Source organism: Enhydra lutris, unplaced genomic scaffold (assembly GCF_002288905.1).
Source record: "Enhydra lutris kenyoni isolate GAN:26980312 unplaced genomic scaffold, ASM228890v2 scaffoldscaffold51, whole genome shotgun sequence".
NCBI classification, from domain to species: domain Eukaryota; kingdom Metazoa; phylum Chordata; class Mammalia; order Carnivora; family Mustelidae; genus Enhydra; species Enhydra lutris.
The window spans coordinates 9,810,030-9,827,173 of record NW_019154135.1 but is presented as its reverse complement, the minus strand read 5'-3'; the positions used below and the strand labels follow the sequence as shown (position 1 = coordinate 9,827,173).

The 17,144-nt window shown below is 55.1% G+C and overlaps 1 protein-coding gene across 2 annotated transcripts in view; it reads right to left on the bottom strand.

Annotated features, from left to right (window-relative positions):
• Positions 1–4,244: 4,244 nt before the first annotated feature.
• Positions 4,245–17,144, bottom strand: part of LOC111157052 (growth factor receptor bound protein 10) — a 170,519-nt gene continuing 157,619 nt past the window's right edge. For both annotated transcript variants that reach the window (XM_022518264.1, XM_022518265.1), the window contains exons 13-18: positions 16,034–16,111; positions 15,249–15,365; positions 14,407–14,473; positions 14,129–14,216; positions 5,922–6,015; positions 4,245–4,777 (exon numbers count right to left, since the gene is read on the bottom strand). In XM_022518264.1, coding sequence (XP_022373972.1) covers positions 4,631–4,777; positions 5,922–6,015; positions 14,129–14,216; positions 14,407–14,473; positions 15,249–15,365; positions 16,034–16,111 — 591 coding nt within the window. In that variant the 3' untranslated portion in view covers positions 4,245–4,630. The remainder of the gene's footprint in view (positions 4,778–5,921; positions 6,016–14,128; positions 14,217–14,406; positions 14,474–15,248; positions 15,366–16,033; positions 16,112–17,144) is intronic.

The following is a 17,144-nucleotide window of genomic DNA, read 5'->3' as shown; positions in this document are numbered from 1 at the left end:
CCACCCTGACTCACGTGGGGCCCGGCCCCATGGTGCCCTCTGTCCTCACGGAAGCTGTTCCGTGTCATGTGCTCACTCTGGGAGCGAGGCCAGGAGCGCCTCTGCGCTGGGTCATCCTGAGGTGCCCGTTTGGGAGAGAAGGTCATGGAGCCTCATCTTACAGCAGGACTCAGACAGTACTGAGGAAGGTCATCCACGTCCAAATCACCCCAGGAAAAAACCTCAACCAGCTCGGAGATAGAGCACAGTCAGATCAGATGCAGAATCGAAAGTAGTGCGGTAACAGAATGTTAAGGCCGCTTCACTTTTTATACCAGATAAAAAATAATGCTAAAATCTTAAAAAAAAAAAAATGCGCGTCTCCTACCTCTAATTAAAAAAGAGGCCAAGAAGTGCACACTTGTGGAACCGGTGGTCTGGGAGAAGCCCCCGCTGCTTTCCTCGCGACGCCTGTCTTAACTCAGGAACAGAATTCCGTCGGGATTGGGTGGGAATTCTAGAACAGCATCAGGAATGCTCCCCGTTTCTCGTGTGATGGCTCGCACAGAACCGTCTCTCAAGAAGCAAGGCACGGTCCATTCTTACTCCCGCAGGGAAAGAGGAGGCTGTGTCCTCAGAGGAGGACCTATGTGGTGTCTCCTTATGCTCAGGGTCCTCGTGTGCAAATACGAACATGAAAGCTACCCTCCGTCTGGAGAGAGCATCACCAATGGGTCTAATCAGGGCCATAGAAAATGGACCTTTCCACCTCTGGCTCAGGCCAGGAAGTCTGCTCCTGGAGCTGGTGGCTATGAGACTGGGAAGCGTCCTCTGCACAAGGGGGTGTTTGGAGGTTGGGCTACGCAGACACAGTTGAGTTTTATACACAATATACGTTTCTGATGTGAAACCACTGTCATTCCATTATAACCATTTGACCAAAGCCAAAGGAAGGCAGTGGACAGTCCTTCTCTTGTGGCAAAGGGGAAGCTAGTATGTGTGTGTGTGGGGGGTGCGCAGGTTTGACTTCGGGGCGGGGGATATGCTTAGTCTTGGGTCGGAGGCTGAGCTTTGCCTACTCAAAGCATCAACCAGACACAAGAGACAGACCCTCCTTGATCTCGTCACCCACTTCTGTAACGTAGGCGTGCCCTGTCAGTCCCTGACTGACCCACAGAAATTTCCGCCATGATGGAGCGCTCTAGATCCGCACCGTCCATCATGGCGGCCACCAGCCACTTGTGGCTGTTGAGGACTTGAAAATGTGGCTAGTGGAACTGGAACTGAATGTTTCATTTTATTTTTATTTAAATTTAACTTTAAACAGGTGTGTGTGCCTGTAGTATGGTATTGGACAGCTATATTCCTAAAATACAATGGGGTTTGTATTTTCTGAGAGAATTTGTCATCCCTCTTAACATCAAAGAACAAAAGTCCGGGAACAGCCCAGAACGACACTGCTGTAATCTGCAAGAGAGGCACCAAAGGAAAAATGTTCTATCGCCAATTCATGTGTCATTTTGGGAGATCTGTCAGGAAGGCGTGTGTGACCAGAGGCAGGGAGACAAGTTAGTCCCTCCGGGGAGGCCCTGGGGAAGCAGTGACATGGGGCATCCATTCTCTCCATGCTCCTGCCAGTTTATTTGACTAGAAAACCTGGATCCAGCCCACGGTCATGGTCCCACTGCAGCACCAACCATGCCACTGGATTTCTCAAATGCAAACTGGTTGTGAGTTCCTTCAAGTGTTTGCAAAACCTGAGTGGGGCTCGGACCACCTCTGCATCACTTGGCGATGGAGGTGCGGGGAGAAGAGGTGGCTGAGGTCATTGCGGCAGGGATGCGGAGCCACGTGGCCCGCGTGTCCCTTACCAACTTCTCTCCGACTAGCGTCTAACCAGGACAAAGATCCATGTTACCTCCAAAGGTTTTCAGGTGCGGGCCCGCTGGAGTGTTCCCAAACACAGAAACAGACACAGGAGCAGCGGAAAAACCAAGAACACCGTAGTCATGTTTATTTCTAATTACAAGAAACAGAACATCAGTCCCTCATTTGTACAAAAATACCTGAAAGTTTACAATTAGGTTCACAAGCCGCAGAGCTATGTACAGAAAGGGGCAAAGCACGTGGAATAAAGGTTTTGTCTCGTGATACCTTCAGCATTCCCTGAAACCGTCCACACGTCCTCTGTGTCACCGGCACCGCGAGCTCACCCGGGGACTTCATGATCCGCGGCGAGCAGGTCCCGCCCCGGACAGCTGCCTCAGTTGGTCAGACTGTCAGGCATTAAGTGCACAAAAGAGAAGACAAAACAGCTAGACTGAGGCACGCATTTCTCCAAGGTTTAGCGAACAAAACAACGTTCCAGAACTCGAAGACCTAAGGTACCAGAGATCACCCATTTCAACTCCAGTACCCAAAGGGCTGGGTATTTCCAACTAAGTCCAGGCTGCTATGTGGGGTTTTCCTTTGAGAAAAGAAAATCACAGGTGAGAGAGAGAGAGAAAGTCAACAGGCTCCAAAATGACCCTGAGCTGTTCCGTTTACATTCATGTCATTTTAAATACAAAAATAAAAGTCGACCATCCTTCCGCCCCTGCTTGGTAAGGCCAGGCGCCCATATCCTCGAGGGACAGGCTGCTTCTGGGTGGAATTCGCAGCCACCAGGCACGGGGGCTCCCACCCTGCACCCAGCATTTCACTGTGGCCAGGAAGGTACAGAAGACGACGTCAACCCAGCAACACACAGACCGTGAGTCAGGGTCCAGCTTTCCCGCTCCTCTTAAATAAAATGCATGTTTACAAGCACGAGATGCCGTGGAGGCTGGCCGTCCAGCGGACAGGGGCGTGAGAACCTCATCCTCCAGGTCTACGCACAGGGAAAGAGAGATCGCCGCATTGCTCTCTGGTTCTACTTCCAATCAGTGGAGAGAAAAATGTCTAACGGGAACTGAAGACCGGCTCCAAGGGGCAGCGCCCTGGCGGCCGGCAGCCAGGCGGGACCTGGGGGTCGGCTGACCTGCAAGGGCCTGAGATAACTGGCTACAAAACGAAGAAAACGCGACGGAGTGTCTATGGCTAAAAATGTTTTACTAAAAATTCTGCCTTTGCGTAAGTAGACATTTTGTGGAAAACGAGCAGAGTGAGGCCCGTAAACTAAAATACAGTGTTTCTACACCCTTGAGGTCCCAGGAGCACAGCAGTGCCACTGATGAGGGTCCCGTGGGTCCCACCAGGGTGCATGCTCGCTCGTGGGGCAGAGGCAGGCACCTGGGGGACCAGTCCCGCGTGGTGACCCATCTCCCAGGCCTGTCAGGGGAGACCTTTCTGCTTTGCAGAGACCGCCGGTAAAGCCTCGGCCCCTGTCACACCTGGTGACTCAGCTACGGGGATGGGGTGGGGAGGGCAGTCCAGTCACTGTGTGACTCAGTCCCCCACGGGGGAAGCAGTGCTGTGTTGACCAGACTCTTCTGAGCTCCAGCCCGCCGAGGGGGGCCTCCGCCTGGGCCGGCTCACAGGGCTTTTCAGCAGGACAGAGGTCATCGAGTGAGGACCTGTCCATGCCGGACAGCAGACGTGCCCTTTTCTATGTTCACGTCTTTATCACCATGGAAACCCTCGGGCCACTTCTGGGAGTCAAGCAGGTGCCATTTTCCTTTTCGATCCTTTAACCCCCGGAGGGACGACGGCCAGGAAAAAGCCTGTGCGCCCAGGGGTGGTGGGGAGTAAGGCAGCGATCGTTCTAGAACAAGCTTAGAGGGGGCGGAGGACACTGGGTGCTGGGGCAGGGGGGGTCCCAGGGACGCTCCCCATGTCCACTAGAGGCGAGGCCACTCAGCCAGACCGTGCGGTGGGCCGGCGAGCTTTCCAGAGCACCCAGGCCTCCTGAACTGTGAAGGACACACATGTAACAGGTGTAGGTGGCATCTGTGCACACGGAAGTGACGGACAGATGGGGGTGCCCAACTGCGTCCACACCAGGGGCCCAATGCCTACTACGGGTGACACCTGTGTCTTTAAAAGAAAAAAAAAAAAAAAAGCTCTTCAAGTATTCTGGGGAGGGGCTGGGGTGGTTTGTTACCTGGGAGCGGATCCACCTCCAGTCACCTGCACCGGGTGGGGACCTGGAAACACCTGGGGGCCCGGATTCGGTCTCTGGAGTCTGCTCCTCGCCACGGTCCCCGCGTCCCTCGTGCATGGAGGAGCCACACCCCCTCCTACTGGGGCCGAGGGCAATATTGAAAACAAAGAAGGAGTGCAAAAAGTGATCGATACAAAAAAGTAAACATATCAGTTTTAATTGTCAAGATTATTCCAGGGCAAGAGTTCATTTCCAATTACGTGTCTCTGGTTCTCGCTCCTACGTGGCCCAGCCAAGATGATCCGTCCAGTTTTTTGCCTCCCGTTCGTGGTTGCACTCTCCTGCCTCCCAGATCTGTTCGGCATTTGGGGCGGGGGGGAGGCAGCCCCGTCAGATCTGCAGCAGCTCATTGTTGCGGGAGTCCAACCCCGAGTCCCTCCTGGCGGGTGGGCCCCGACGGACCCCGTTCCCCGGGGCGCAGAACGGACAAGTGCTCTCGGCGACGCGCGACCCCCCGGCCCCGTTCCAGTGTCAGCTTGCTCCCGTCCTCAGCCAAGAGTGAGTGTGAGGTCATAAGGCCACTCGGATGCAGTGGTGCTTGAGTTTGCAAGGTAGGACGCCTTTGTTGAGCTGGTAAAAGTCCACAAGCTGGATCAGGTCAGAGAATTTGGTGTTGCCGTCGTCGAGGCTGAAGAACATCTGCCCATCATCCTCGCACTAGAGGGACACAAGGACACACGCCGAGTTAGGGGCCACACGCTTGGGGACAAAGAGTGCGACTATGGGGTCACCGCAAGGGATCGGTGAGGGCAGGAACCGGCAGTGCTTTCCCAGGTCCTGCCATGGTGGATGTCAGGTAGCCATTTCCATCAACATGGAGGGACCCCATGGTACCTTCCGGAAGGAGCAACCTTCCTAAGGCCGGTCTGCGCAGAGAGAGTTAAGGACTGCACTGTGGTGGGAACACATGTGTACCGAGCAGGTCAGTCTGATTAATAACTCAGAACCGCTTCTAGACTCCAAAACACAGCTGAAGGCACGAGTGCACCCCGTTTTCAAGGTTTTTTGCTTTCAAGCCTCCAGCGACTATCCCTAGGAGGCTTCCAGAATCTGGGGTTATTGGGGAGAATGGCATTACCCACTCCGCCAGCCACATAACAGGTTTTCTATGATTTGAGGCTAAGACAATGAGAGATCATGTAAGGCGGGGTCAGACAGAGCAAACCAGGAAGGCGACGAGTCCCAGGTTGGCATGGAAGGTTCTGTGCCGTCTGGGCAGCCTGGCCCTGGGCACACCACCGAATGCCTTTGCCCTTCCGCTGTCTCATGGGCAGAGTGAGAGCATCATCGGGACACGGCAAGAAGGCTCCCGAAAAGCTAACAGGACTACCCTGTGATCCTCCCACTCCCATCCCTGAGGGACTCCCGAGATGCTCACGTCCTGGGCTCAAGCAAGCTTCAGACCCGCCAGGTGTGGGCCTCCCAGAGCTTCCTTTGCTACTGGACAGAGTGGATCTCTGAGCGGAAAAGACCTCACCACCCTCTTTGGGCAGAACATGGCCTGGGTTGGGGCCCCACAGGAAACATTTTAGGAACGTTATGACCTGTAGACTTCATCACTTAAGAATGTGAAACATCTGATGTCAATTTCGTATACGTTACTCCCCAGCTGATGACTTCTGGGAGGTGTGTTCCCAATTTCAAAAAACAAACCTATCAGGGGACTCGGAGAAGTCTATCTCCGGTCAGCTTGGACCTGATATTTAACGACCTGCAGGTCCGGTTAGTTTGGGGTTTGAAAATTGCATTCGGAACAAACCCAGGAAACAACAAGGCTCAGTGAGAAGTTTTTGATACTTACAGGTAAGATCTGGAAATTTTTAATTTTCTGATGATGACAGAGCGTGAGCACAAAAGCCTTTGGATTGCTCTGGCTGTCTCGGAGGAGAAAAAGCCTGGGGATGGAAAAATTCAGCTGATTGTACACTTTCAGAAATCCAGACCTGGGATGTGGGTTTGTATCTTTGCACATGCATGAACGCGTGTGCACACGCATGCACACACACACGCACGCATTGCCCCACTCCTGAGGATAAGAGAGCCTTGCAGACGGTACAGTTCAGGATGCCTGAGGACGGGCTTCTGAATGGCATCCTCTAGTGAAAGCATGCTAGGGCCATGGCTGGGCAGGTGTACCACTGCGGCTAGAGCGACATGCGCCGGAAAGCCATGAAGTTCAAAGTTCAAAGGGCCATGAGCCAGGATACAGCATCGTAGTAATATCAGACCCGACAGATGATAACCCAGAGAATAAAACTGGAATCCGAAAGTACCTTCCGATACTGTAATAAATGAGCAAGTAAATTAAGAGAGGAGGAGAAGGAGCTCTTCCTTAAAACAGAAGGGAAGCTAAATAAACAGGAAGAAATGATGGGCCCGACACTATCTGGCCACAGCTGCAGGTTCCCACAGATGAAGGACAAGGTCGTCAATAGGTATGAACATCAGCAGATGGAATTTGATGAGAAACAGAATTTTCGTTCTCAAACCATCACCCCCCAGCACTTGTCGATATAAAGGGAAACACAGCGACTGTCCATCGGAGGAACCCGCTGGTACCGTCACCGCCGAGTATCCAAGGCAACACCGCCAGCAATGAGACACCAACTGTGCCCAGCCAGGGGGGACTCTGTGTCCCCTCCTGCAAGGTGGTGACCCGGCTGAGCCCCAGAGCACCCGGAGGCACCCAAGCCAAGGTGCACTCTGTAAGTACTGGCTTCTTCCTGTGACACGTGTCCAGGAAGGACAAAGGCTAACGAGATGCGCCCCCATAGGAGCATTTAGAATCACGACGTTTTTATTCCCCGTGAAGGATGTGAGAGGAACCACTGGCAAAACTGGACCAAGTGTGTAGGAGCCACGTGGATGTCTACTTCCCATTATTTAAAAAAAGGTTTTATCTTTCTAATCTATTTTATCTATTTGATAAAGAGAGAGAGGGAGACAGAGAACACAAGCAGGGGGAGCGGCAGGCAGAGGGAGAAGCAGCCGCCCCGCTGAGCAGGGAGGCAGATGCAGGCTTCGATCCTGGGACCCCGGGATCATGACCAAGCCAAAGGCAGATGCTTATCTGACTGAGCCGCCCAGGCGGCCCTACTTCCCAATTTTTATAAGGGTACTGTGGTTAAATAGAAGATGAGTCCTTGTTCTTACAAATTTTCTACCAAAATAAGCAGGATCCAAGGGACATCATGCTATCTGGAACTTACCTCCCAAAGGGTTCAGACAAAAAGAGGAGGGAGGGAGGCTATGATAGAGCAAACGGGCCACAGTACTGACAGCCGGCGCATCTGAGAAAACGCACAGAAGATTGCTATAAGACTCTGGCAGCTTCCCCATGACACCAATTTATTTCCGGATAAGAAATACATAAAAATCCCAGTAGCACAAAGACCTAGAAATCTTTGCTTTTCCACAAGCACACCTGGCATTCGTGGAGAAGGCAGCTGTACCCTAGGAAGGAGGAAAGAGGAGCCCTAACGCCAGAATCCAGGTGACAAAGAGCCTTATTGAAGGCAAACAGTGCACCATCTGCTACTGGACCCTACTATTAAGACAGAAACCAGATAAATGGGACGGCAAAGTCCTGTGTTAAAAAGGCAGAAAGGTATTTTATTTTACTACAGGACTTCTCAGAGCCTTTAAATGGGAATATCCACCGTGGGTGCCGTGGGACTGGAGCACTGGGTTTTGCACTCTCGTGGACCACACACCCTTTATTCCAGTGTTCCCAGGAGACATATTCTTCCAAATTTCTTCTGGGAGACCAGAGTCCCATGACTTGTGGGGCGGGCAGTCAGTGCTAAGAATTGCTGGCCCTGTGTGGAGGGTTAGGTGTGGGGCGTCTGCCACGCAGAACCCTGAGAGGCCGGGGGTCTTCCCCCTCTCCTGGGCATAGCCACACGCCTCGGTTGTCCACCTCAAAGATCTGTCTTATGGGTTATTTCATTCCAAAGAAGCCACCATCCCAGCAAAAACCTGGGAACTTCCTGGACGCCAGGCCGTCTGACAGGAAAAGCTGGTCTGTCCCTCGCTCTCCTGTCAGCTTAGTTAGCTCCCAGGCACTTCCTGCTGCAGACAGGTGCACCGTGGCAGAACGTGACCCTTGGAGCGGCCCGGGGAGCAGGCAGGCACTGCCCCACACCTTCCACCTGGGGCAGGACCCTGGAAAGTGCTGAGGTTTCCCCAAATGCTTGGGATTTGTAGTTTGTGCCCAGTGGCTGTCCGTCTGCAACCATTATTAACCCAGAGGAACCTGTGGTCTGAAAAGCATGTGGCTCTGGAGTTTGTGGGATTCCCAGACCTGCCACGGATCAGATCCGTGACTGGACTGTTCTGCCTCGGGCTGCATGGGACGCTTGACCTACGGGAACCCAGGAAGCCAGTGACTGCCAACCACAAACCGCAGAGCCCCACTGACAGCCCAAGGGACCTCTGCAGGGACAGGTCCCAGGAGGACTGTGTGGCAGGCAACTCGGGCAGGTCAAGAAATCTGGAACAGAGGGATGCCTGGCGGCTTAGTTGGTTAAGCAGCTGCCTTCAGCTCAGGTCATGATCCCAGGGTCCTGGGATCGAGCCCCCCGTCGGGCTCCCTGCTCTGCGGGAAGCCTGCTTCTCCCTCTGCCCCTCACACAGCTCTTCTGCTGTCTCTCTCTCTGACAAATAAATAAATAAAAATCTTTGGGGAAAAAAAATGGAAAAAAAAAAAAAGAAATCTGGAACCCAGCACAGGAAGGAAAGCGGTGAGGACCACGTAGCAGGGAGATCTTGCAAATGTGCCCCCTGGTGGGCTCCTGAAGCAGAGCGTGGCCTGTGTTGGCGGGGTAGGGGGGGGTCGCTGACAGCGGTCCGAGGGACAACCCAGCTCAGGGTCATAAGTGAGGCTCTGAGCGCTTGGCAACTCCTTTAGTCCCCACCATGACCTTGTCATGGTTCTCATTTCAAGATGAGGGCAGCGGGCACAGAGAAGTTTAGCCAGGTCCCCAGGGGCTAGCAGCCAGCCTTAGGCACAGGAATCCCGGCTTCTAGGATCAACAGGGCCACGGGTAAGATCGGAGGAGGCGTGTATAGACGGTTCCTTCATGGCTGCTGAATGCTGTTATGGTGCCGACCGGGGCACTGTGTCCGCCCCAGGACAGGACCCCCTCCCCCTAACACGGGGGTCCGTGGGGAGCTGCAAACAACTCGAATCTGGACAGAGAAGTTCCCTACCCTGCAGGAGAAGACTGGCGTGCTCCTCGGGGCTCACCAACAGCACGGAGCTGGAGACTGGGGGGCCGAAGAGGGGTGGGCAGGGCTGGGCCCAATGTGAGCAGGGCCAGGGTAGGGAGGGCGGGGGACAGAGCCCAAATGCTGCAGGAGAAGAAGTGAGCCCCCAGTGGGCACTCAGCAGAGGCCACGACGCTAGGTCTGCCCTTGGAAGAATCCTTCTCCAGGTTGTGGGCTGGCTGTGGGCGGCAAGAGGGAAAGGACGCAGGCACCTGGACACCAGGGGTTTCAAAGACCCCCTCCCCACCGGGTGGGCGCTAGGCTCCCTTGTCTCCTTCCGGCCCCTCTTCCCAACTCCCTGTGTCTTTTGAGGTTAAGGCTGACTTTCAGTCATTTTCTCCACGATGCTGGACCCTCTAAATTGTCTTCCCTTCATTATCTCTGCAGGGATCAGTCAAGATTAGGAATTGATTATTTCATTTACCTTGTTTTCCCAACACATTTCCTGCCTAAGCGCCCAGCAATTAATGGAAGTCTAGCCTCACGGTGATGACACCTGAATGGGTTCCATTATCCTGACCCTCGTTTTGGCCAGCCTGACACCAGGGCTGAAGGTTATACTGGAGAGAAAGCCCGGCTTATTAACGGGGCAGACACCAGGGGGCCGGCCGGTTTGTGGGAGGAAAGATGACAAGGACGCTCATCTTTGTCTGTGGGCCTGAACGGACAGAGACCTCGCTGACAAGGACTCTAGGAAATGGTGAAAAGACCAACGCGTTTTATTTTTTTAAACAGGCACTGACATGGGGCACCTGGGGGCTCAGTCGGAGAAGCCTCTGTGCTCGGCTCAGGTCCTGATCTCAGGTCCTGGGATCAAGCCCCGCATCCGGCTCCTTGCTCCACTGGGAGTCGGCTTCTCCTTCTCCCTCTGCCCCTACACCCCGGCTCGTGCTCGCTCTGTCTCTCAAATAAACAAAATCTTAAAAAACAAAACAGAACAGGTACAGACCCACAATGTCATGGCCCGAGTGTGCTGAAGGACCGCACGGCTCCCACACACAGGGGTAGCCCCTTAAAGGCAGAGTGGGCCTGGCTGGGAATCACAGAGAAGCATCCTCAGATCACACATGTCCCCACATGGCCTCTGATGTTCCATCCACCGTGATCCAGAGGGACACAGGTGCCACATTGCCCGGGGCCCCGGGAGGGACACGAGTGGCCATGACACCAAATCCCATCACCTCTGGAACCTTCACTTTGATGGCATCTGATGCCCCCTGGCAAGTGAACCACTGGGCTTCCTTGGAATGAACCCCACAGCCAGTGTGGTGACCTCATCAGAGCACCGTGGGGTCCCTTCTGATGTTGTTCAGGGCTGCGGACGGGTACGGCTGTACAGAAAGCCCTGGAACCTACATATCCCTGCACGCGAACACTGTCACTGTTCAGTTTCCCTCTCCTTAGGCGGGCCAGACCCTTCAGAGGCGCATAGGGGAGGAGGACTCACTTCTAATGCTTTAAAAAAAGGGCTGTTGCCGGATAAGGGTGACTTTTCAAATCAGTAGTTTTGGAACAATGTGACAGCCGCACAGGGAAAACAAACTGGATTTGTTCTTTACACAGCATCTCAGCATAAATACATTCTGAATGCATCTGGGATCTAGACAAACAAAAAGGAACACTGGGAGGGAAAAGCTGGAGAAAAAGACTGAAGGGAAGAAGAGAAACAATAGGGATCCTAGAGAACAGGAGCAAACTCCTTTACGGAGCAGCCAAAACTAACACGGCAAGGGCCCGAAAATACAGGAGGAAAAGGGACACAAATGATAAAGGCAACTACATAAAATTGGCATCAAAAAGCCTGTACAGGGTGCCTGGGTGGCTCAGTGGGTTAAGCCTCTGCCTTCGGCTCAGGTCATGGTCTCAGGGTCCTGGGATCAAGCCCTCTCTGCTTGGCAGGGAGCCTGCCTCCTCCTCTCTCTGCCTGCCTCTTTGCCTACTTGCGATCTCTCTCTGCCAAATAAATAAATAAAATCTTAAAAAACAAATAAAAAAGCCAACCCAAACCAAATAGAAAACAGATACGAGCCATATGCAAAGTCAAAAACGACACAACGATGTAAGAAAGAACATTTGCAGAAAACAGACTGAGAACATTGGGCAGAAGATACAAATGGTTTCCAGAATGGTAAGAGAAGAAATGCCCGAGGAGGTTTCAATCTCCAGAAAGAGGCTCGGCCTCCCCGGCGACAGAGGAGACAGGTGGACACCCCCTCGCAGCCTGAGGGGCCGTGGGCATGCCATCGCCCACACAGGTCTGGGCACCACCAGTAGAGACATCGGCTGAACTGAACTATGAGGGGACAGCTCCCCAGTGTCCTACCATCAGCCTGGAAACACCAAGCCCGAGACAGGGCAGACCCTCGCCATGTGGGTGCATCTGCCACAGCGAGTGGATACACAGACCCCATAAAACGGGCTCCCATAGCGGAGGAGGTGCGGGGGGCAGGGGAGAGTCTGCAGGGAGCCCGCCCGGTTTTACCATTCTGATTTTGGAACTGGGGGAGTGTTTTGTAGGTTTAACGGGAAGCATTAAGCCGAAACCCAAGCAGATCTGCTGACAAAAATCGAAAGCAAACAGAGACAAATGAACCTCTCCGACCACTCAGAGGTTTGCTGCTAGAACCCCAGAGAGGAGCCGGTTTAAACGTGGCTCTTGGATGTGACCTGCCTGGAACACGCCTTCAGGATTACGAGGCCACAGGAGTACTTTCCAGAAGTGATGAGACATAGGGAAAGTCAGTTTTTACAAATAATTATGTCCTAGTAAGATTTTCGGAGTAAGAGAAGAGAAATACAGTAAAATCAAGGGAAAAAAACCTGTCCTCTTCCGGCCAAGTTTGCAGTAACAGTGTGAACCCTGAAAGAGAGGGTTTCAAATTTTTATTTTTCACTGTGGGGAAAAAGAACCTATGTCCTAGCTCTGTCCCTGGAAAGGGCCCACAGGCTGTGACGTCCAGAAGCCGCTTTCCACTAGAAAGAGCGAGTTTCCGAAGAGCAACGTTCAGGGGAGCGGAATGCTCTCGGGTCACTCTGGGATCCAGCACTGTCCGTGGTACGTCAGAAGAGCTCAGGAACTGACTTGATCAAGTCCCGTTGGCCAAAGTGAGCATCAAAAACAGCAAGTTTTGACTGAAAGAAATCCAGTGTTTAGGAATCTGTGGACATAGTCCCAGTTTAGACGAGCAGCAGCTCATCTGCCACCGCGGGAAGGTGGCGAGGCCGAACCACTCTTCTCCAAACTGACCCCACCCTCACTTGAGGGAAAAGTCAAGAGCTCAGCCACCTTTGCAGCCAGCGACGCACCCACTGCTTCAGCAACAGACGAGCCAGTGAGAGGAAGAGAAGGAAGCAGAGGGACAGCGTCCTATCTGAGGAGGCCTGAGACCTACCAGCCAAACGCCATTTGTCAGCCCCGATTTGAACCAACTCAGTTTCAAGGATTTTTTTTTCTTTTTGCAGCCATTAGGGAAATTTGAACCCAGACTGGATTTTAGATGACATTAAGGAATCATGTCAAAGTACAAGGCTCTTTATGTTTTAGAGACACACTATGTTTACTGGTAAAATATAGAATGTCTGCAATTTATTTTAAAACATTCAAGAGGGCAGGGCACCTGGGGGGCTCTGTCGTTTAAGCATCTGCCTTCAGTTCAGGTCATGGTCCCAGGGTTCTGGGATCGAGTCCCACTCGAGCTCCCTGCTCAGCGGGGAGTCTGCTCTCCCTCTGCCTGCCTCTCCCCCTGCTTGAGTGTGTGTACTCACTCTCTCCCTTTCTTTCTCTCTCAAATAAATAAATAAAATCTTTAAAAAAATAAAAAAATAAACTCTTCCAGGAGAAGGAAGGTGGAGCGGGGAGGAGCCAATCATGCAGGAAGGGACACAGACAAACTAAAATGAGTCAAAACCAGAGAAGGACTCCATGGGGACTCACTAGCCTCTTCTCTCCTGGGTAAATTCTTAAAGTGTCTATAGGAAAATTTTTAACATATGAAGGAGTGGGGGAGGCAGAAGGTACCTCCTGCTGGGAGTCGGGGGGAGGACACAGGTGCACATCCAGGGCCCTGGGCAGCTCCTCCAGTGGCCAGGAGAGCAAGGCTGTGGGGCCCTGCGTCGGCCAGTGGGATAGTAGCCCTGAGAAGGGCCTGTGCATCGGGCACTGACCTCTCTCACTCCTGGGACCCATGATGGCCACGGAGCGCGTGTCCCCAGGCTAGCCTGCTGGCACACACACCCAGTCGCCCCATCTCCGCAGCCAACACCAACACCAGGTGTCAGACCCGGAAGGAAGGCCGACCCGCCCCCAGGACAGCTGGCCCAGGCGAGGAGGACCCACCCCCCTCACCAGCTCCGACTGTGAGAAATGATCCTGCTCTGTGGCTTGAAGCCTTGAAGGCTTTGGGGTTGTTCTCAGCAAAAGCCACCTGATCAAATGTAAACAGAAACACTGCTCTTTCGTTTGCCCTGCCCTGTGAATGAAGAACAACCATCTTGTGCCCTTGGTCCATCCGTCTGACGTGCGCCAAAGAGGCAGAAGTTGGTAACAGGCGGGTTACGATCTTCCCTGGGCCGCCGGCCAGCTGAGCCCGCCCTGCCCCACGCTGACCCTGAGCCACATTCTCCCCTCTTCCAACCGAGGCTCTAGTGACTGCCTCCACCCAGGATCTCAGAAACCAGACAGAAGGTGCACCCGGCACAACAGGGGTTCGGGGCCCGCTCCCCAGGCCACCACCTCCTTACCCGTCCACCAGCCCCTGCTGCTTGATGATCCGGTGGGACTCCTCCCTGGAGATCCTGCCGTGGAACCAGTGCTGCGTCCTGTGAATCACTGCGGGAGGGAAGAGGGAAGGAGGGGACTGGCTTCGCTGAAGGCACAGCGAACCAGCCATCAGTGCCGGGCCCGGTTCCCACAGCTATAGCTCTCCTGGCGAACGCTGGGCCCAGGGGTCAGGGAAAGCTCCGGGAGGGATGGGGGCCACCCTTAGGACCAAACGATCAGGCTGCCAAGAGGCGCTTACCTGTACTTAGGGTGGAAGGGTGGAGGGGGCTCTGGCTGCCTGGGATGTTCATCCGTGTGCTTCGCTTCTGCGGAAGGAACGCCTGCGTCAGCGCCGACACAGCAGACCAGCGAGGCCCGCCACTGCCGGGGACGCGCCCGTGCGGGGAGGCCTGGCCAGGATGTGGGGCCTTCGGCCGTGGAGGGACAGCCTCCCCAGCCCACCCCATCTGGCCACAGGCGTGAAAACAGAAGCATCCTGAGGAATCCCCACGATCCCAGGACTGAAGCACACAGTGAAACTCTGGGACGTTCTGGGAGAAAAGCACAAGCTTCTCCACAGGAAACACTGGCCTACAGAGACCCCGGGCCGTGGGGACATTCTTTTCCAACACGCTCTGAGGCGGAGGTTCAGGGAACTCTGAGCCAGCGGGCTCACGTTTTGTATGTTGTCTGTAAATCTCAGAGAATTTGAAATCGGGGGACACTCTCCACACGGGGAGGTCAGGAGTAGGAGCCTCCAAGGGAAGAGACTGTCCGAGGCCACGAAGCTGGTCGAGCCATGGTGTGAGCAACGACCGGCCGCGTCAGGGCGGGAGGGCTCCGTGCTGTCCACACATGGCCGCTGACCACCCGTAGCGGGGCAGCTCTGTGCGGGAGACACGAGGTCAGAGGGCTCTGCTCCTGCCCGACTCCTCCCCCTGGGAGCGTGGAGGAACCCCAAGCTGAGACTGTGATGCCACCCTCCCCTCCCAGCACCTTGTCCCCGCAACAGTGCCCACGGGGCCGTTCTTCTGGGAGGCCAGCGCGGGGGCAGGGGCACTACCCATGAGGGGGCCTGTCCACGGGACGGCCTGGCCTTACCCTCCAGGCATGGCCTTCCTCCAGGGCCGCGCTCTGGGCTTCGGCCGGGTTCTCGATCACTCTTCCTGTTTGCCCAGAAAAATCCATTGCTACCAGGGAGTTCTCAGAGACGCTGCGCTGGAAGGAAAGGCCACAAGTTCTTAAAATGTAGGCAACCAGACCAGCGATGGCTGGGGAAGGGTGACGGAACATCCCGCCCCCTGCTCTAAAGTTCAGATGGAAATTCTGTGGCAGGAGGGCCCCTGACCTAGAGGTGGCTTTGGTTTCTCTGGAGGGGAATAAGAAACGCCCCAGTCCCCTCACTGCACCCAAACTCCACTGGAGGCCGCGGGGTGCCGTAGAGTTGGGGTGGTGGGCAGCCACCAAGTCCCTCCCCCAGGGGCTCAGTTCTGGGCAACACATGGACCCTCCCTGTGCACACCCGGCCCCTCCCAGAAAGGGGCCTGGGGGAGCTAAAGGGTCATGTTTGGAGAGGACGAAGTGTTCCTCCACCTTTGGGAAGTAGAGGACATCCTGAGGACAAGGACACTCCCAGCTCTAATTCCCACCAGGGGAAGCTTCAGGGTCACCCATGGCCATAGCGCCATGGCTGCCCCTGGTGAGAGCAAGACATGGCTGGTGACAGTCCCTGAGCTCCTGAACAGAGCCACCGCCCTGACCGGTACAGGACCCGACCCCAGCAGTCACACCGCCGGCCAGACAAACCCGTCTCCAGGGAAACAACCTGCACTCAGCCGGGATGCTGGGAAGGGGGCCCGCCTTTCGGACGCCGCAGATGCACTCACCACCGGTGTGCAGAAGGAGGGGAGCAAGGCCTTCCGCGGGGGCGGGATCCTGAAGTTCTGGTACAGTAGCATTCCATACTGCAGGGGGAGGGCCAGAGTCAGCCGCTGGGGCCCCTGGAGCCCCCCAAGCCCCAGGAAGCGGCAGACCCTTGCAGGGAAGGACCGCACGGAGTACAGAACAGGGAGCGACCCCAGCCACCGCTATGGGCACACAGCCTCGCCCCTGCACGCTTATCCCCTGTGGACAGGAGCAGCTTACTGGCTCACTCACGCTGGAGGGGGGCAAGGGAGAAGCAGGCAGTGACGATGTAATAATATCGAGGGGCGCCCGGGGGTTCGGTTGGTTAAGCGTCTGCCTTCAGCTTGGGTCTGATCCCAGGGTCCTGGGATGGCGTCTCCAGTCCTCAGGCTCCCTGCTCAGCGGGGAGCCTGCTTCTCCCTCTGCCTCTACTCCTTCCCCTACTCATGCTTTCTCTCTCTCTCAAATAAATTTAAAAAATCTTAAAAGAAAAAAAAAGGTCTAGCTCCACAGTTAACCTTAGTGAATGCTGCTACGGACCAGGTACACTTCCAAGAGCTTTATTTCATTTTACTCCTCTCCACGTCAGGAAACGCGTCTTTATCCCCAAGTACAAGTAACAGATGCAAGAGGGAAGTGAGGCAGGTCACTCAGGGTCATGGTAAAGTATGGGCTCTGGGTTCGAACACACACAGCCCCCGGCCCCCACGGTCCATGCTTCCTGGGCCCGGGTAATAAGCAGAGTCCCGCCCACCTGTCATCGCCCACCTGCACCCCATCCCGGCCCGCCTGTCACCGCCCACCTGCACCCCGTCCCCCGCCCGCCTGTCACCGCCCACCTGCACCCCATCCCCGCCCGCCTGTCACCGCCCACCTGCACCCCGTCCCCCGCTCGCCTGTCACCGCCCACCTGCACCCCGTCCCCCGCCCGCCTGTCACTGCCCACCTGCACCCCGTCCCCCGCTCGCCTGTCACCGCCCACCTGCACCCCATCCCCGCCCGCCTGTCACCGCCCACCTGCACCCCGTCCCCCGCCCGCCTGTCACCGCCCACCTGTACCCCGTCCCCCGCCCGCCTGTCACCGCCCACCTG